Below are 21,014 nucleotides of genomic sequence, written 5' to 3'. Positions count from 1 at the left end.
CCTACTTTTAATCATGTAATAGCACATTAATGTAATGTAATAGCACATTAATACATTAGATGCATTGTTAGTTATAATAATTAGATGTGATTGATAATATACGAGTTAAATTTTCTGTACTAAAGGAACTACAAGGGAAATGTAAACTTTAAGAAAAGCATTTATAATTTATCACCAGATAAGATTCTAGGTTAGAGATTTACAGCAGCAAAGTTAATTTCTGTGCTCAAATTTACCATATTAGCTTCTTACAAAGGATTACATTTTTCTTCTTATTCCTTCATTTCATGTGGATGAGTGTTTTACCTGCATGTATGTATATGTTGCGCATTCCTCCTAAACTGAAACACACCATTGTGTAGGGAAGGCCTTTAATAAGCAGGGAGGTAAAGAGCTCAAAATAGCTTCAAAAACTGACCAGATTCAGAAGGCCCCTCCCTGCCAGAGTAAGGAATGAAGGCTGACAGTCAAACCAAGACTGAAAGACAACTTTAAGGCAGGTCAAGGTGCAAAGAAGACTCATATCAAATGGGCTGCCTGGAAACAGCAGAAACCAGCCTAGCTGACTGGAAGAGGTTTAGGCCAACTGAGTCACATGGAAAACAACACTCTCCAACCTCTGTGAGCTTCCCACGGACTGCGCAGTGGGCTCCAGGTTCTCTGCTTTGTGAGCTGTCACCATCTGGGGTGGGCTTTGGTGATGCAGCTGTCTTTGAGTCACTTCGGCTCCTGTAAGTGGCCCTAATAAAACTCACTGGTTCACCAAGCTTGACTTTGGTGGCATTCACACTTTGCTCCATCATAGGCTTCCTCTCTGGAGTGAGTATGCGTGTGCTGCACCTCCCCTGCAAGATTTCTGTCACACAACAGCATACACATGTGTGTGCCTTGTACCTAAGGTCAGAAGAGTGTCCAGCTCCCTGGACCCAGAGTAACAGGTGGCCACAAGCCATCTAAACTGCACAATGAGTTTGAGGCCAGCCTAGACTACATGAGAACCTATAATAACATCATGATAACGATGATGACAATGTAATGGGGTTCTGGGTCCAAAGAGCTTTAAAAAAATCCTTCAACACAGAAAAATCAATGAAAAATTGATTCTTTACAAAGAGTTTAAAAAAGAGGTCACCTATGTCTGACAAGAATGATAGAAAAGTCACAAGAGAATATACAAATAAACTATACTAAAAAAAAAAAAATCAAGATTCTAGCTGGGCGATGATAGCATACGCTTTCATCTCAGCACTTAGGAGGCAGAGAATCTCTGAGTTCAAGGCTAGCTTCGTCTAAAGAACAAATTTCAGGACAGCCAGGGCTATACAGAAAGACAAACAAGTAAATAAATAATCCTGTTCTTATTTAGAAAGATTATTTCATCAACTTTATAGAAATAAATTTTAAATGCTAATAAAATACTAAAAGCCACATCATATTGAAATAGACAATGTACAAAATATGAAAAAATAAATTCCATCTCCTTGAAAGAATTAAACCATTTTCATGCAAAGAAAAGTAGATGCAGATACTCTTCTACAGAAGCACGCCAATCATTTAAAGTCACATTCAGCACACTGTTTCAGATAAGACAAAGCAAGCCAATTCCATCCCATATTATGAAGCATGCAACAATCAATAAGACACACACACAGCACTTTAAGAAAGGAAAATCAGAAATCAGTTACACAGATGCAAACACACCATGAAAAGCAGAATTCAGGTATAAGCAGTTATTAAAAAGAATAGTAACCAACCTGGGCATGCTTGCTTGCTCACTCTCTCTCACACACACACAAACGCATGTGAGCATGTGTACACACACATACACCTGTAATCCCAGCACCATGGAAGCAAAGGCAGGATTCTTTGCTTCAGGTGTCAAGTATCGAGGCCAGCCTGGGCTACACAGCAAGTTCAAGGTGAGCCTCAGCTACAATGAGATGTCCTATCTTAAAAAGAATTAAAAGGCTATGACCAAGTGAGTCATATACAAGATAGTCAACTATTAACCAAGATTCATTGGTGAGTTTGCCAGTGTAATTCATTACACTGACAGGTTAGAGAAGAAAGATAACCTCTGTAGGTGCAATGCATACGAGATACATGTTTAATTATCACACCAGAAAACAAAGCATACCTACTCATTTTGGTAAGTTATCTATAGAATACTACAGCAAACATACTCAGCAGTCAAGCAAAAGTTTCCCTCTGAAATCAGGAATTAGACACGGGTATCCTGTGTTACCACTTCTAAAAACAGATGGGTCAGGCCTGGGAGGGAACAAACAGAATTTCTATTCACAAAGGACAGGACTGTGACTACAGAAAGCAGAATGCCAGCAGTGAGAGGCACTGCCCGAGAGGCTAAGGTTCAAGCTCTGCCGCACCTCCATGCAGATGGGCAGTACACTCACAGCAAAGATAGGCAAGGCGGACAGCACAGCTCCAGTCAGGTGGAAAGAACAGCGCTGTCCTCTGGCCTCCACACGTGTGCCGAGGTGCACACGCATGTACACACACACCTGAGTGAAGTGCCTAGCACCACGCCCAACAAGAGCAGAGCACCGCTTCAGGACAGAAGCCAGGAACATATGCAAAGGTACTAGAGGGATGAAAAAGAAATCCATGGATAGCCTCTTGATGTGGAAGAGTCAATACTGTGAGATAGCAGCTCTTCCCAAGGTGATTGAAGTCCAGGTCATAATGAAAACCCCAAAGGAGTAGGCAAGGACAGTAACCAGACATGTGGATGCTTAAGTTACACGAAGCCTTGAAGGACTAGTGGTAGCCGGGGTACTCTTGAGGAGGGGAAGAAGGAAGAACTACATTATCAGGTATCACAAGATGGTGAATTTATTTAGAAAGAACAACTGAACAGAGATCAGACATACAGCCACACATTTTCCAATAATTGATAAACTAGATGAAAAAGGTAATTTCCAACAATGCAGAGAGGGTCATACTGAACAGAAGCAAGCCAATTATTCTCACGATCACAAAAATCAACTCAAGGGTAATGAAGTGTACAGCAATAGCCATACAAACTATTTTATGTTCAAAACTAAACCTATTAAATACCCCAGCAAGACGTAGCTTAAGGTCAAGAATCGGGTTGTCAGGGTCCTCTTCCCTTCTTACACAACACACTGTAAAGCAATCCACTAGTTCCTGAAGTCCTCACTAGAGCAATAAGACAACTAAAGGAGATCAAGGGGATACAAACTGGAAAGGAAGAAGTCAAAGTATCACTGTTTGTAGATGATATGATAGTATACATAAAGGACCCCAAAAATTCTACCAGGGAACTCCTACAGCTGATTAACACCTTCAGCAAAGTGGCTGGATACAAAATTAACTCAAAAAAAATCAGTAGCCCTTCTTTATACAAGTGTTAAACAGGCTAAAAAGTAAATTAGGGAAACAACACCCTTCACAATAGCCACAAATAATACAAAATATCTTGGTGTAGCTCTAACCAAGCAAGTCAAAGACTTGTATGAAAAAAATTTCCAGTCTCTGAAGAAAGAATTAGAAGAAGATATTAGAAGATGGAAAGATCTCCTATGTTCATAGTAAAAATGGCCATGTTACTAAAAGCAATCTACAGATTCAATGTAATTCCCATCAAATTACCAACACAATTTTTTACAGACCTTGAAAGAAAAATTCTCACCTTCATGTGGAATAACAAGAAATCCAGAATCGCTAAAACAATCCTCTACAATAAAAGATCTTCTGGAGGTATCTCTATCCCTCATCTCAAGATGTACTATAAAGCAACAGTAGTAAAAACTGCATGCTACTGGCATAGAAACTGACTGGTGGATGAATGGAATCAAACAGAAGACCCTGAAATAAACCCACGCACTTATGGACACCTGATTTTTGACAAAGAAGCCAAAACCATACAATGGAAAAAAGACAGCATCTTCAACAAATGGTGCTGGTCTTACTGGATGTCCTGCACAAAACTAAAGTCCAAGTGGATCAAAGACCTCAATATAAAACCAGACACACTAAACCGCTTAGAAGAAAAAGTGGGGACGAGCCTTGAACTCACTGGCACAGGAGACAACTTCCTGAACAGAACACCAACAGCACAGGCTCTAAGATCAACAATCAATAAATGGGACCTCATGAAACTGAAAAGCTTCTGTAAAGCAAAGAACACTGTTGTCAGAACAAAATGCCTATATATTGGGAAAGGCTTTTCACCAACCATATATCTGAATGAGGGCTAATATTCAGAATATATTAAGAACTCAAGAAGTTAAACAGCAACAAATCAAGTAATCCAATTAAAAAATGGGGTATAGAGCTAAATAGAGAATTCTCAGTAGAGGAGTATCAAATGGCAGAGAAACATTTAAAGAAATGTTCAACGTCCTTAGTCATCAGGGAAATGCAAATCAAAATGACCCTGAGATTTCACCTTACACCCATGAGAATGGCTAAGATCAAAAACTCAAGTGACAACACATGCTGGAGAGGATGTGGAGAAAGGGAAACCCTCCTCCATTGCTGGTGGGAATGTAAACTTGCACAACTACTCTGGAAATTGATCTGGCGCTTTCTTAGACAATTAGGAATAGTGCTTCCTCAAGATCCAGCCATACCACTCCTGGGCATATATCCAAAAGAGGCTCAAGTGTACAACAAGGACATTTGCTCAACCATGTTTGTACCAGCTTTATTCATAATAGCAAGAACCTGGAAACAACCCAGATGTCCCTCAACAGAGGAATGGATACAGAAATTGTGGTACATCTACACAATGGAATACTACTCAGCAATTAAAAACAAGGAAATCATGAAATTTTCAGGCAAGTAGTGGGAAATAGAAAAAAAATCATCCTGAGTGAGGTATCCCAGAAACAGAAAGACACACAGGGTATATACTCACTCATAAGTGGATATTATACATATAATGTAGGATAAACATACTAAAATCTGTACATCTAAAAGAGCTAATCAAGAAGGAGGGTTCTGGGTAAGATGTTCAAGCCTCATTCAGAAAGGCAAAGTGGATGGACATCAGAAGAGGGAGAAAACAGGAATCAGAGAAGAAGCCTACCACAACGGGCCTCTGAAAGACTCTATCTTGCAGGGTATCAAAGCAGATGCTGAGACTCATAGACAAACTTTGAGCAGAGTGCAAGGAATCTTCTGAAAGAAGGGGAAGATAGAAAGACCTGGAGAGGACAGGAGCTTCACAAGGAGAGCAACAGAACCAAAAAATCTGGGCCCAGGGTTATATCCATGCATGGTCCTTGGTTGGACCATGCATGGATATAACCTAGAACCCCTGCACAGATGTAGCCCATGGCAGCTCAGTGTCCAAGTGGGTTTCCTAGTAATGGGAACAGGGGCTGTCTCTGACATGAACTGATTGGCCTGCTCTTTGATCAGCTCCCCCTCTGGGGGGTGCAGCCTTACTGGGCCACAGAGGAAGACAATGCAGCCACTCCTGATAAGAACTGATAGAATAGGATCAGAAGGAAGGGGAGGAAGACCTCCTCTTCAGTGGACTGGGGGAGGGGCATGGGTGGAGAAGAGGGAGGGAGGGTAGGATTAGGAGGAGAAGGAGGAGGGAGCTACAGGTAGAATGCAAAGTGAATAAACTATTATTAACACAATTTTTAAGAAAAAAAAAAAGCAATCCACTGCAGACCTGTCAAAGAAGAGAGAAGATACTAACCAACAAAATCAGTTCCTGAGAGTGAGCAGAGCAGTGCAAGCCTTTAGGAAACCAAGACAGACGGATCACTCCAATCTTGTCTACACAGCAAAATTTAAGACAACTAGGGCTACACAGTAAGACTTTAAAATCATTTCCGGAAGTAGAAATACTGCTTAGATTTCAACATCTTAAAAGTATTTTTTCTAGTTCTGTCAATTAAAATGGCCCAGTAGCCATAAAAATCTTGTAATAATAAGTGTTCCAAGCACCCAAACTAGTCTGAGTACTAATTCCCAAATAAATGAAAACGAAAACAACTGATTCCAAGTCTTGGGCATAAAAGATAACTCAAACCCGGGATCTTGAACGCACGACTCTTCCTGACTTGACCTAACAGGAAAGCCACAGACCTAGAACAACCTCAAACCCAAGTCTGAGTCTTTACCTAAGAGTCAGTGTGTGCCACTGGGACAGAACCCAGAGCATGATCAAATCTGCACAGCATGTGGCTCAGTTTCCCCAACAAATAGATGGAGGTACAAAAGGATAAACTGACAGATACAGCAACCAGGGCAACACCAGAATTTCATCTGGACTTGAGGCAATCAAATAAAGGTTTGCTGAGTGCAGTGATTAAGAAGTGGTCAAAACTGAAATGGTACAAAATACCCCCTACAAGTTAGCAATTTGCCTAGTAATTAAAAATACACCACACAAGACAGTGGACAGGTGAATGGATGCACTTCTCCGGGGAATGGAGTGTTCGGGTGAATTAATTCAAACTAGATGAGTGAAAACAGCAAGGCATTTAGAGACTATAGAATAGGCTTGTGTCCTAAGGTAACAGGGTTTACAACACAAAAATCAAGATCACGGAAACAACACTGTTACATCACAGAGCTGCAGAGACATCCACTTCCCGCTTTCCAGGTACTTACTGCTGGTAAGAGAGACTGCATGTTTTGATTAGAATCTGCTATTGTAGCAAGGTATACCAGGTTTGTATGCAACATCTGCTGATACCTATTAAAACAAAAACAAATACCGACATTAAAAAAAAAATCTTTCTACCTGTTTCAATACAAACAGCATCATAATTATTTTTAGAAGTTAATGAAAGATGTGTTACCTGAACAACAGCACTTTAACTTATCCTATTTCCTCTGCAAAATGATTCCAAATGATACGTAACACATTTGCGGTAATGGAGAGCGGAGCAATCTCCCCATGTGCTAAACATGTTCTAGGTATTTTCTAACTGCACATGTCTCGTCAGTACAGAAATCAGCATTATGAATGTACTGGCTGGTTGTACTCTAGCGTGTCAACTTGACAAGCTAGAGTCATCAGAGAGGAAGGAGCTCTGCTGAGGAAATGCCTCTGTGAGACCCAGATATAAGCCATCTCTCAATTAGTGATCAGTGGGGCAGGGCCTACACTATTGTGGATGGTACCATCTCTGGGCTGGTGGTTCTGGGTTCTATAAGAAAGCAGACTGAGCTCAGAGACTGCCGAGTCACCCAAGATTCCACGGCTGGTCAAGGGGATGCTGACACCCAGCGTCAGACATACTTTAAGTTTTATGAGAACTAAAATAAAGGGGCGCAGTGAGGTGTGCTTGTCACCCCACACTTCCGTATGCTTTTGTTGTGGTTGTTGTTTGGAGACAAGATCTCACTATATATATATATATATATATATATATATATATATATATATATATATATATATAACCCTACTGGCCTAGAATTCAATATGCAGACCAGGCAGGCCTCAAAATCAGAGATCCACCTGCCTGTGCTTCCCAAGTGCTCCACTTCCATTTGCGTCTTACCGAAAGCTTCAAACCAAGGTACAGTCCATACACACTTCCTTTTGCAGTTGTCACAGTTGAGTTTAGCAAAGGTTACAACCCTCGTCTACAAGAGCATCTTTACCAACAAAATGGGCAAGGTACTATTCAATCACCGTAAAAATGCTATAGCAGACATGAACAAAATGACGGAACACTAAAATCAGGAACAATTTACTTTAAAACTATAACTCAAATTCTTAATACTTGGATCCTATGGTTAAATATAACTAGAAAAATGGCTTTTGGTAATATCGCTTAATAATTAAAGTCACTTTATAACTTTAAAATTAAATCATATAAAAACAGAAACACACTGATCTAATTACTGTTTGATTTTAGGACATGAATAGAGCAAGCCCCATAAATACAAATTTAAAACCTCCACCAAAATGTCCAACTGTTTTAAGATTTCATTTTCCCCAGGCCCGGCATGGTGGCACAGGCCTGTGATCCCAGCCCTTGAGAGGCTGGTGCGGAAACACAGGTTACCCTGGGAATACAGCAAGACCAAGCCTCAAAAGCTGAAACTTATTATAGAAACTAGCTATAAAATTAAAATGAACACGTCAAAAGAATTTTATTCAAATAAATGAAGTATTCTAATTCAGATCCCAATTGAAATAATTCTCTGACTTTGCTGTAAACAACCAACCGCAGTTACCTAACAAGGGACAGGCCTGGTTCTTTACTGATCACAGCTCCCTTATTAAGAAGCCTATACTTTTAGTCCTGTTCCTCACATACACCTAATCTGAAAGGGGCCATTTTTATAAGGTCCTTGGATAAACAAGAACCAAGAGTAATTTTATGATTAATTATGTTTTTGAAATTTTTCAAACAGTGACAGCAAACAGTTTGAACTGTTTCATTATCGTGTATAATCGAACCTAACACCACTTATTCTTACACAAAAATAACCAAACCGTTTTTTTTTTGGGGGGGGGGATATGGGGGAAACAGGTTTCCTCTGTCTATCCCTGGCTGTCCTGGACTCACTTTACAGTCTGTAGATCAGGATGGCCTCGAACTTAGAGATCTGACTTCACTCTGGTCTCTGCTTTGTGAGTGCTGGGATTAAAGGTGTGTATCACCATGCCCAGAACCTCAAATAGCCATTTTTAAACTTTTATCTATGGAGCAGTATGAAGGCCACAACTCTTCTGCCTCCACCATGTGGGTCCTGGACAAGCACCTTTATGTGTACACCAGCTGGCAGGCCCAAGCAGCCCTTTTAATTAGGACACAACCTGACCTCAAAGGCTACATTCTAAAGTCCTCCTTTCCTTCTCTGAGCTTTCTGAAGAGTACTAGCTACACCATGGCAAATAAAAATGCCCAAACTGTGCCCACACCTAATCCTAACAAAACGTATTTCTTACGTTGATTAGCCTTAACAAGCCAACCTTAGAAAGCTACTAAATGCCCTGTGCTTGATTTCATTGTCTCACAGGAGTTAAAGACGGCCTCTGAAGCCTCTTGCAGCTTTAAGTGTCTATACTTAAAACATAACTCAGCTAAATTTTCAAGATATTTACCCAACTGTTCTGAACATCAAATTTAACTTTTAATTTTGAAATGATTTTAAATTTTCAGAAAAGTTTCAGGAATGTGTAGGGGAAACTTCTTACATCTTTCTTCCAGATTTCTAAACAGCATTTTATACTTTTGCCCTATCATTCTGTCTCATGTCTATGCACACATGCATTTTGTCAAAACCATTTAACAGTCAGTTGTAAACATGATACTGCAAAACCAATTCCCCCTAAACAAGGGCACCATCACATGGACACTAACATCGATTACAGTACCCCATCTAATCCAGAGACCCCATTCCAAGGCATCCTCCTGCCTGTAAATTCTTTCCCTAATTTAAGAAGGTGGACAAAAGCAAGTTTATTTGTGGTTTCTATTTTTTGTTGTTTTGTTTTTGAGACAGGGTCTCAATTTAAAGTTCAGGCTGGCCCCAGAACTAACTTCGTAGACCAGACTGGCCATTAACTCAGCAATTTTATCTTTCTTTATTTTGGAATTAGTAATCTGCTTGCCTCAATCTCCAGAGTGCTCAGACTACAGGCAGATTTCAATAAACCAGGCTAACAGGTGCTCTTTGGCATAAAACAGCAGTAAGAAAAACAATATTCACCAAAAAACTAAGACAAAACAAGTCCGAAAATTATTAACAAAAATCTGGTTACTTATTTTTTTTTCTCATTCTCATCTCAGTTTGTACCTAAGTAACCTAATTAAAAAAAAAAATCATCAACAACAAAAACACACAGGAGAATCCAAATTCAGCTCAGACTGTGAAAATGGAAAAAAACAAAAACAAAAAAAAACCTTTTCCTGAGAAATTTTGTTCTAGTCTATAAATACCATCCACTTGTCTCTGAAGTCCTTATGAGCGTGTGCTCTTGCACACTTCAGTCAGCGATGAAGCAGGCATGCCCGCTGCTTCCTGCCCTGCTAAGCAACACCACTGCCAGAGCTCTGTGCAGTGTGCTCTGTGATGTTTACGCAATGGCCAACAGTGCCTGTTATGGTGTCTCTGTCTTTAAACATAACTGTACCTTCTTCACAATACTATGCTAACAGAAATACATAAACGGGAGATTACCAATCATATTCAGCATCTTATTTGTGATGAGGGTAACGGCTAGAAGGCAGCTGCACTCACAAGAGCCACTTAAATGCTATGTTGATGACTGTACGGTCCTAATAAGTTCTGACAGATACTTCCAAATGCCTATGATCACTATGAAGAGAGAGCTCAGCTCCCAAAGACTTCAGTAAAAGGTAAGATGTGTTCTTGCATAGGCAAAATAACCAGTCCTAATTTTATTAATTAAAATTAATCTGAAAAGCATACTTTTAATTTAAAAATAACTTTAAAAAAGCACATTTACTTGATGCCAAACTACAGTTTACAGAATAAAAGTTATTTTGGTAAGCAACAGTTTAAACTAAAATTCCATTAAATGAAGACAAATAATAATTTTTTGGCATTAAAATTTATAAAACACTCAGAAATAGTTGAACCATCCTACAATACCAACAAGAGGGCAGCTGATTAAAGCAAAATCTGTATGGACTTAATAAACATTCAAACCACATAGAAGGAAGCAGTAAGTCTCGAATATGTGTTAGCAAAAGTGGAGAACAGGAGCCTCTATGCACATACTGCAGAGCACTGACTTTGAGAATAACACAGCTTCGTTTGTCTTCTGATGATGACAGCCAGAGCCACACAGAGGGAAGAATCACTATTAGGAATCTGTGTGGTAAGGTTATGTTCACTGTCTTGTTTCAATGTGTTAATTTTTTACAATGCATATACTGTCACCGGTTGGAAAACAGTAAGGTTTTGTCTGGTTTGCTTTTCTTGAAACAGGTCTCATTACATGGTCTTGTCTGGCCTTGAACTCATGGCAAACCTCCTGTCTCAGCCTTCTACGTGATAGGATTACAGGTGCGAGCCATCCAGCTGAAACAGTCTCCTTTTACTTGGGGGTGGGGGTTTTCTTCCCAAGCTCGTGTTTTCTTTCCCAATGGGATGGAGAACCACCGCACTAATTCGGGTTGCCTGCAAGAGCAGTCTGGGGTTATTTACTTGAGCAGGGCAACCTCGAACCACTGAGGAGCAGGACTCCCTTCTCCCAGCACCACTAACTGCCTCTAGCTCCTTGAGACCTCAGAGAATCCCTTCACCCACAAAGGAAGTTATTTTTAATCACTGAAGTTGTATTCAAGGGAAACATTTAATCGAAGTTGGACTACCAATTCCCAGACAGCTGTTTCTCTGAATTTTCCTTTTACTTCAACCATGAGGAACAGGAGCATAGCCAGTGTTGAGAGCAAGGGATTTTTTTTCTTTATTCACAGCCTGAATCAACAACTTGAGAAGGAACAGTTACAACAAAATTACCCCATCAAAACAACTCAGACCTCTAATCAAGCTTCTCCAAGGCTGAACCTGAGGGTGGAAGAAGGGTTAGATAGAGGGAAGAGAGCATAGTGGAGGAGAATATAGTCAGTGTATATTATACATAGGTATGAAATTGTGAAAGAATACATCAACTTGAAAAACATAAAATTCCAACAACCAAGAACTGAGGGCAGTCCTAAGTGACATAGAAAAGCCTCCTTGATTAAAGGCGGAAGGAAATTAGAAAACTCAGTAGAGAGGGCAAAATTTAAGCTTCTACCTTAGATCAATCTAAGCCGCAGCTACACCAAATACGGGTGAGGAATTTCTATGCTCTCTAGACCGATGTGTAGAGGAAGAGAGGAATGACGCAACACACACAGCTAACAAAGATGCGAATATAAACAAAACAGCACCAACCACATCGGGGAGCACCTGGCTATCAGCAACACTAGGTCACACAAAAACAAACCTGTCCCATAAAATCCTTTGGCTTTCCCAGGTTCTTAAATGCCTTAAGTGAAAAAAATGACTCCAGGAGTGCCTTCAGGTGTGGCTTCAGGAAGTGACCTCTCCACTGATGATTACCCATGGCCAACCACGGAAAGAGATCCACTATTTTTTACAAAATAAAATTTCACATACATACTGTAATGAAAGTTTTGGTTTCTTTAAGAGCTCAGTTATGTTACATAAACATATTTTTGTTATAATCCCAAGTGTGGGGTTTTAGTTTGTCCACAGCTCATAATTGCCTCCTGCAGGGGCATGGTCTTTCCTAGCGGGAGTTAAATTCTGAGGACTCTGAATGAAGGGTATAAATATGAGAGCCAAGAGAAAGAATGAATAGCAGCCTGGGGGAGCCCAATGCAGAAAGAAGAAGGTGGCTGGTCACCCGGACTGCTGGTTATCTAACTACAAGATTGGTACTGCCTCAAAAGAACCGGGTGACCCTAATCAGTAGGAACTAAGTCTAAAGGGGTCTATGCCCCTCTCCTCACTAACCTTCTTTCTCTCCTATCTAGGGCTGGGAGTTGGTGGAAGGGATTTAAAAAAAATAAAATAAGAGTTTAAAAAACTATCGCCACCTGTAATCCCAGCGCTCTGGGAGATAGAGACTGGCGGATCTTTGTGCGTTCGAGGCCAGCCTAGTCTACAAAGTAAGTCCAGGATAGCCAAGGCTACACAGAGAAACCCCGTCTCTAAAATCAAAAACAAACAAAAAGCAAACAAACAAAAAAACCTAGGGCGTAGTACTTACAACATACAGACAAAATTTATTGAAGAAACAATATATATAAATGGAAATGGCCACATAAAGGTAAAATGTGTTTTAAGAAACAAGATAATCTAAAAACAATGTTTTTGTTTCTAAATTTCAGCCTATATCTTTAAATAAACAAAAACAAGAACTAATCTGGTCTTAAGAGAAATGGATGAATACAGATTTGTACAAGAAGAAATACAAAGCTGTGCATGATGGTACATGCCTTTAATCCCAGCACTCAGGGAGGCAGAGGCAGGCAGATCTCTGCATGGTCTACAAAGTCAGCCAAGGCTACACAGAGAAACCCTGTCTCAAAAAGAAAACAAAAGAAATACAAAGTAAAGCTAAAACAAATACAAAGTAAAACTAAGACATTTCATGGTACAGAAAAATAAAAAAGCTCAAAGAATTAATAGAGAAACTGGTGCAGTGGTATGTGCCTGTAATCCCAGAACTCAGCAAGGAAAAGGCAGGTGGATCTCTGTGAGGTCGAGGCCACCCTGATCTAGAGTGATTCTCAGACAATCAAGGCTACAGAGAAACCCTGTCTCAATAATTAACAAAAACCAAAACAAAAAAGTTAATAGATGTCAAGAAGCCAGACAGAAGGGCTCCCAATAGCCAGATCTAGAACTACCCAAGACAGAAAACAAAGTATCAGAGTAACAGGTAAGGTAAGAGAATACAGTAGGAATGTATAAGTCTACTTAACCAGAAAGCGTGAAATAAGGAATGGAGGGAAACGGTGAGAGATGACTTCCTCATAGTACAATTCCAGGTAAGTTCAGGAGTGATGGACCTGGTCACCATTTGACAACCCTAATAGTAGTAACCATCATGGGGAAAATCACTAGTGGATACGAAAATTAGTATGTTGAAGTATACTGAGAAAAGGGGCCTCTGTGTCTCAGGGTGTCTGCCCAGTGATAGGCGTATGAATTACAAAGAGAAAACAGTAACTCTGGTGGAGAGAACAGCAGGCAGCAGCTTAAGTAAGCGATCAAAGCTATCACCAATACTGGAACAAGCTGTGCGGTTCAGCTAGGGAGGAGGCAGTCACACTAAACCACGGGGCACCGTGGGAACTTCATTATGCAGAAACAGCGACTGGGTCCTAAAGGCGGAACACTGCACAGAATAAGCGCATTCTGCATCGTCAACACCATAGCACATTGTCTAAGAAGCAGTTGCAGTTAAAGACGTACACACTAAGTGCAGAATATCACCCACTTCGGGATCTGAAAAACACGCTAAAAGGGACAACTGGTGAAACCTGACAGCTCTTGACTTGACAGTGCTGTACTCGTCACTTCAATAATTTATACTTGAGCCATTAAGAATACGCGCCTGACTTTAGGAAAAACCTGGGTTACTAAGAGAATCGAATCTGCCACCATTCTCAAATGTCTCTCAAAGAGCACTTGGCTAATCTGTTAACATCTGAAGAACTTGAGTAAAGGACATACAGTCATTTCTTTTACTATCATTGAGCTTTTTTTCATCAAGTAGGAAATGCTTTGAAAAAGAGTATTTGTTAAAAACTTCAGTTTTACCAATTAGATAGATAGAATCTTGTAAAAGATGGCCAATATCTACCCTAGAAATGGTGGATGAACACCAGGACAGGGATGAAATAAAGCTGAGAAATTTTTGGCAGGGTAGTTTGGCAATTTAGCATGGTTTCTGACCTAGTAATCCATTTAGGTATTGCAGCCTAGGACTGGCAATTACTCGGGGTAGATGGCACTTGCCAACAGGAACAAGGTCCTGAACTTTATCCTTGCCCAACAGGAGAGGAAGAGAAAAAACTTACTGACATAAACACAAAAACATCATAGTCTATATATGTATTGACATAAATATGTAAAGAGAAAGAATACCGAACCTATGCTTTTTATTTTAAAAATAATTTTAAACAAAGGGAAGAGACCTGAAATTCAGAGGCAGAGTAGAGGGCAAGAGGCCAACAAGACAGAAAAGCGAATCAAGCAGCTGCCCAGACTATCTCCCAGGAGCAGCCAAGGAGACTCTAGGAAAGGCCAGGCCCCACACTAAGCTGGAGAGAAACAGTCTAAAGCTGTTTTCTCATGTGTGCCTGTCACTGGACACAGCTGAAATGCCGCCCTTGCTTCTAACCCAGAGCATTACACACAACTCAGGATGGAAAGGGAGTGTGGACTCTCAGTGCTTTCATACTGGTTACACATGACAGCACCTTGTAAAAAGTAAACTAAGTAAAGGACATTCATGTCTTCTTCCCAGCATCTACCAGAAAATGTGGCTCTTTACTGATGTCTGTGGCACACTGCTTGGCATGCTGGACAAAACAGAGGCTTCTACCATGTCCCTCGCATCTTTTGATCTGTTTTGGGGATTTTGTATTTTTCACAGACAAGGTCTTGAGGTGTGGCTCAGGCTGGCCTTGAATTTATAATTCTTCTGCCTGAGCATTAAAGGTGCTGGGCTTCCTGGCCATGCCAGCTTCACATCTGATTCTATTAGGGTGTATCGGTTCAGAGATCAATCTAAAATAAAAGTCTGGTCCTTGTAAATGACAAACAGTTCTCTCGACATAAGATTTGCTCCCTCATCTGTACTAGAAGTTTGTTTCTTTAAAAACTCAGTTATGTCATATAAACATGTTTTTTGTGTTTGTTTTTTTTTTTTTAAATCCCAAGTGTGGGCTATGGAGTTGCTTTTAGTTTGTCCACAGCTGACAACTGCCTCATGCAGCTTGTAGAGGGGCGTGGTCTTTGCCAGCTGGAATGAGTGAAATTCTCAGGACTCTGGGAGAGGGTAAATATAAGCACCCATCGAGAGAAAGACAAACAAACAAACAAAACCCTGAGGGTTTCGAGGAAATGGATGGAGAAAGAAGACTGTGTGTTTGTCCCACTGCCGCCTTTTGCCCTCTGCTGTTGCTGGACAGCTGGATATCCCACTGCCGAGATCGGCATTTTCCCAAAGAACCCAACAGCCACCCTAACCAGCCAGAAGACTATAGGGGTCTCCGTCCCTGTTCCCCCTGACCTTCTTTCTCTCCTGTCTAGGGTTGGGGAGTTCAAAGGGAGATGAAGGCTTAAAGAACCCCAAATAAAGTAGAGTTTAAAAACTAGCACCTACACTCATCAGTATCTTCAGAAGCAATTACATACATGAAGATTTTTACTTTTTCTTTCTTTCTTTCTTTTTAATTTTTGGGTTTTTGAGACAGGGCTTCTTTGTGTAGCAGCCCTGGATGTCCTGAAACTTTCTCCGTAGACCAGGCTGGACTTGAACTCAGAGATCTGCCTGCCTATGCCTCCTATGCTGGGATTAAAGATGTGTAGCCACCAGGCTAAGATTTTACTTTTCTATAGCTGAGGCTCTGTACAAGTTTGAAGTCATTATTTTATAATATAGGGTAAATATAAAAATATATAAAATGGCACTACATGAATATATACATATACAATATATATGTGTGTATATATATATGAGACACCTCATCAAAAACAAATTTTCTTCTGTTTAAAAAAATAAATGAGGGAGGGAGGGTGGGATTGGGAGGGAATGAGGAAGGGGACTACAGCTGGGATACAAAGTAAATAAAGTGTAATTAATATAAAAAATAAAAATTTAATAAAAAAATAAATTAAGAACAGACAAAGTCATATATTTGGAGCAATACACGCATGGAGAACTGGAAGCAACCCAAAAGACAGAGTACAATGAAAGATGGTTTGGCTTTCTAAGGAAGTACTAGCGTGCATGCCAGCATCTATCAGTTTTGACACATCATGCCACGTTAAGAAAAAAAAAGCCAATCAGAGCTGGGTGTCTAGCACACCTCTGCACTGTGCACTTGAGAAGCAGAGACAGGGTTCAGAAGTTTGATGCCAGCCTGGACTTCATGAGACCCTATTTTAAAACACATGGGGAGGGAGAGCAGTGAGTCAAAACAGTCCACACATCGTTGGAACTCATTTACACAAAAGGTCCTCAACAGTCAAACCTAAACCAGCAGAAAGTAACCTACGGGGTAAGAGACTGCTGGGAAAGATTCCCAGTGATGGCCAATAAACACGTTTCTCTTCGGGTGATGAAAATGTTCTCAAACTGAGGTGACAGTACCACAACTCCCAAAAGTAAATTTAAAAGACTAAAATGCATTTCTTAAAATAATGTAACTCGCTAAAGCTGTTGTTCAAAGGAAAAGTAACAACAACAAAACCCAAATGCAAAGAGCTTCTCATGGTCTTACTGGGAGCACTCTGAGGCCTTCCCTTTATTCTGATAGTCCATGATACACTGAATAAGATGGTTATTTTCATCCAGCATCTGCAATAAAAACCAGAAAGTTTACTGTAAATCTAGTGCATCGAGTAAAATGAAAAACTAAGAAGCCTAAAGATAGAAGATATTAACTCATATTACAGAGGCACTTCAAAGCAACGAAATATTGTTTCCTGGAAGCCATCATTATAGATTACAAAATCATCTACCTGAACATGGAAAACACTCTTAGAATTATTTCGTGTGTTTCTACTTGCTGCTACAAAATATTTTAAAGTTCATAATAAGACACTTGAGACTAAATCAACTTAAAATATCACTGTTAAAAAGCATAAACCACTTGTAAAATATGCTATACATGATTCACACAGATAATTCTGCAACAACTAATTTTTGTGATTTGGATTTTTCTGGAAAAATCTACATGGGAACTGAACCTACTGGTGGAATCTTCTGTTGATATACTGATTATAACTTGTCACACACAAAAAATATTACTTTGTATATTTGGAATGATAGCACATTAATCAACCATGTTTAATAACTATTTCAGTGATTCTCTCTCTTGAAACCTAGAATGGAAATTGGTGTTTCTTCTTACTTATTTATCATTAGTGTGTTCTCTCTCTCTCTCATGGCCACACACACCTGAGCGGCATGGCGTGGGGTTAGAGGACAACTCTGTGGCATTGAACCCCGCTGAGCCATCCTCCAGGCGTCATGTTTTGTAGATTTGTTTCTTTAAATACAGAAACATTTCATTTCCTCTACTCTCTGTTAACAGTAGTTGAAAGTTGAGTCCCGGCTGATTTTGGAGCACTCTCATGCTTTGTAGTATGAAGGAGAAAAGCTGTTCTTACCCAGAACGAAATAAGCACATGAACACTGATGTCCAGGGCACTTAAGGTAATTGGCCAGTTTCTTTCCTAACTGTACAGATCTGTGATTCTCCAAAATGACACACAACATGATGATCTCTACACATCTATAATATTCAATAGAATTTAAGCTTATATTATGAAATGAGGTATCTCAGAAAGTTTAAAAAGCATACATCTATTATCATTTTATCATCTTATAACAGTCTAAGCAGCCTCGGCTTTGAAGGTTAAGTAATTCGTCTATGCCAATGTCTGACATTGCAAACAAAACTTAAATTGGAATATACTTGGGGGGGAGGGCTGGAGAGATGGTTCAGAGGACAAGAGCACTTGATGTTCTTGCTGAGGACCTGGGTTTGATTTCCAGCACCAGAGGCTCACAACTGGTTGTTAACTCCGCCTTCAGGGCCTCTAATGTTTCTTCTGACCTCCCCAGGCAATGACACACACATACACTTAAAATAAAAAACAAAAAAATTAATCCGCCGTCCACTTCTCATCTGAGAATGAAAAAATGGCGAATTAGCACCTTCTAGATCAATCATGAACAATAAACAGCAAACAGACTTATATAGGGAAGAAAAAAAAACTCTCCTGGAAAAAAGAAAACCCCCAGATATTTTCTGGAGTTCAAAAAGAAAGCGTGAATCCTTCCAGAAACGTGCTTTCTACACGTGTGTACTTAAAGGAAGCTGCTCACTACAGACTCAACCCGGCACACTGGAGAAATCAACTGCATTTCCAGGCACTGCCAGGCGGGTTTCTTCAAAGAAAATAAAGCAACAGTTGGGCAAATGTCAAATGCCACACTACAAAGACCCTGACAGTAAACAGAAACCGATGGCCATAACCCACAGGTCTGCAGGGGTGCCCGGCTCTTGCTACAAGTTGATTTTCTCCGTTTAGCCTTGCTCCCGCGCAGGGAACAAGACGGAAATACTCAAGACAGACTGTTAAACTTAGCAAGCAACTTCTCCAAAGTCTACCACGCCGAGCTCCAGAAGAGTGCCTAGCTCTCAGACAGAGCTTCGGAGGATAATAAAGAACCTTTGTGTCCCCAGCCGGCAATCCCGAAGCCGAGACTGGGTGGCACTCTCCTCTGAGGACGCGGCTCCCAGCGCTTCGATCCTGACTTAGCGCAGAGCCGGTCGGGGTGGACGGCCGACTCGGGCCGGCGAGGGCAGGCTCACCCTCCGGAGCCCCAGCGGCCGCCCGGCGCGCTCGGGCGCATCCACCGCCGCAGACCGGAACGGATGCCGGCTGCGGCCCCGGGGAAGCCCGGAGCCCACGGGCTCCTCCGTCGCCTTCCCGGAGCGTGGGCGGAAGGTCCCCTCAAGTTCTCCCGGGAGGGCCTCAACTCGGCGGAGTTTGCGGCGCGGCGCTGCGGTCTCCAGCTTCCGCGAGCGGGGTCCCGGCGGGGCGGGGCGACGCCGGAGTCCCGCGGGCCGCTCCCCTCCCGGCCCCCGCGAGGCGAGGCCACCGGGCCCGCGGGGAAATCGGGCGGCGGTTGCCGGCGCTTTTGTGCGGGCAGAGCAGGCGCCAAAGGGCTCCTCGGGGCTGCCGGCGCCCGCCCGCCCGCCCGCCCCCACCAGCGCCGGGCCGCTACCGCCCGGCCCGAGCCACCCCCGGCTCCGCAGTCCGCGCCCGGCGCCCCTCCCGGCTCACCTTCTGGATGGCGGCGGGCGTGATCTCCCCCTTGGCCCGCTGCCGCGGGGCAGCGAACGCCACAGACATGTTGCCGCCGAGCCCGCGATCAGCGAGTCCCGAGCGCTCCGGGGGCCGCGGAGCTGGGGGCCCGACGCCCGCCCTCCCGGGCAGTGCCACCTCGCCGCGCGCGGTGGGGGAGGCCGGCCCGGGGCCGCGCGCGCCGCCCGCCCAGCAGGGCCCTGCGCGGAGGTACAGCGGCGGCGCGGCCGGCGCCAGCGGAGGTCGGAGCGGCCAGCGCGGCTGGAGCCCGGGCCCCGCTGCGGCTCGCCCTCTGCGCCCCGCACGCCTTCGGGGCGCACCCCCGCGCCCGCGCGCCGATGGTAGCGCCGCGCCGGCCGCCTCCGCCCGGCCGCTCAGGAAATGGTCCCGCCACGGCGGGAGGGAGCGGCCCGGCCGCGCTGTCACAGGAAGCGCGGGGCCCGCCTGCCACCGTGTCCCCAGCTGCGCCTCGACCCTCGGGGGAAGAGGCGGCGGCCCCAGGTCGCCCGCGCCGCCGCAGGGAGGGACCACCGCGGGGACTCTGGAGCGGCTGCCGGGCCAGCCCCGAGAACGCCGATTCGCTAGTTTAAATGGCTCCCTGCGCTCCACGTGCGCATCGCGGGGTCCACGCTCGCAAGCTCGCCAAGTGTAGCCCAACAGTTGAAAGGAATCCCGGACTCGAAGTTTACGTCGGGATAAACCCTTCCCAGTCTTGTGGATCCACTTGATCCGCCTTGAGGCCTCTGGAACGGAGCTGTGAGAAGGCAACTTCTTTTCCAGTTGAATACTTAGGGCTTGTTAATTAGGCCCAAGCTTTCAGTATGAGGGGAATAAAACTAACAGCTGCAAACTAACGAGGAGCACGTTGCTGTGGGTTAAAAGCGCAAACTGATTGCTCATTGCCCTTAATCCCAGCAGAGGCAGGAGGATCTCTTGTCAGTTCAAGGCCAGCCTGGTCTACAGTGGGAGGTCCAGGACAGCCAAAGCTACACAAAAAGACAGTCTCAAAATCCAAAAATAAATATCTAAATTATTAATGATGTGAAAAACTAACGTATTTCTTAATATTATTTCAAGTAAATTTCACGAGTCAGTTTAATTGTGGGTATCTGTGTCCTGCTGTTAGGAAGTACAGGAGACAGAACTGACCAGCTACAAGGAATCACTCAGGATTTTATGCTATTATAGAAAAGATACACAAAAAGGTTATACAAAAGCAAATATGCATATATGTAAAGTTTGACAATTAGCAAGCAAGGACAGAACTACAGGGATATTCATGTGACTTAAAGTAGGAACTCTCATATTTAAAGAGATCTTTGGGCTTTCAAGATGGCTCAGCTGATAAAGGTGCCTGTGGCCAACCCTGACATCCTAAATTCAGTCCATGGGACCGTGGTAGAAGGAGAGAACCACTGACCTCCACATATGGACTCCCCCACCCCATT

The 21,014-nt window shown here is 42.6% G+C and overlaps 1 protein-coding gene across 4 annotated transcripts in view; it reads right to left on the bottom strand.

Annotated features, from left to right (window-relative positions):
* Positions 1-19,766, bottom strand: part of Ss18 (SS18 subunit of BAF chromatin remodeling complex) — a 61,889-nt gene extending 42,123 nt beyond the window's left edge. For 2 of the 4 annotated variants that reach the window (XM_021639922.2, XM_021639923.2), the window contains exons 1-3: positions 19,546-19,766; positions 16,968-17,044; positions 6,619-6,703 (exon numbers count right to left, since the gene is read on the bottom strand). In XM_021639922.2, the coding sequence (XP_021495597.1) occupies positions 6,619-6,703; positions 16,968-17,044; positions 19,546-19,614 (231 nt within the window). In that variant the 5' untranslated portion in view covers positions 19,615-19,766. The remainder of the gene's footprint in view (positions 1-6,618; positions 6,704-16,967; positions 17,045-19,545) is intronic. The other 2 variants (XM_060377651.1, XM_021639924.2) reach the window with 1 other exon arrangement.
* Between the last annotated feature and the right edge of the window lie 1,248 nt (positions 19,767-21,014).

Source organism: Meriones unguiculatus, chromosome 2 (assembly GCF_030254825.1).
Source record: "Meriones unguiculatus strain TT.TT164.6M chromosome 2, Bangor_MerUng_6.1, whole genome shotgun sequence".
In the NCBI taxonomy this organism is placed as follows: Eukaryota; Metazoa; Chordata; class Mammalia; order Rodentia; family Muridae; genus Meriones; species Meriones unguiculatus.
This window is presented reverse-complemented; position numbering and strand designations above follow the sequence as displayed.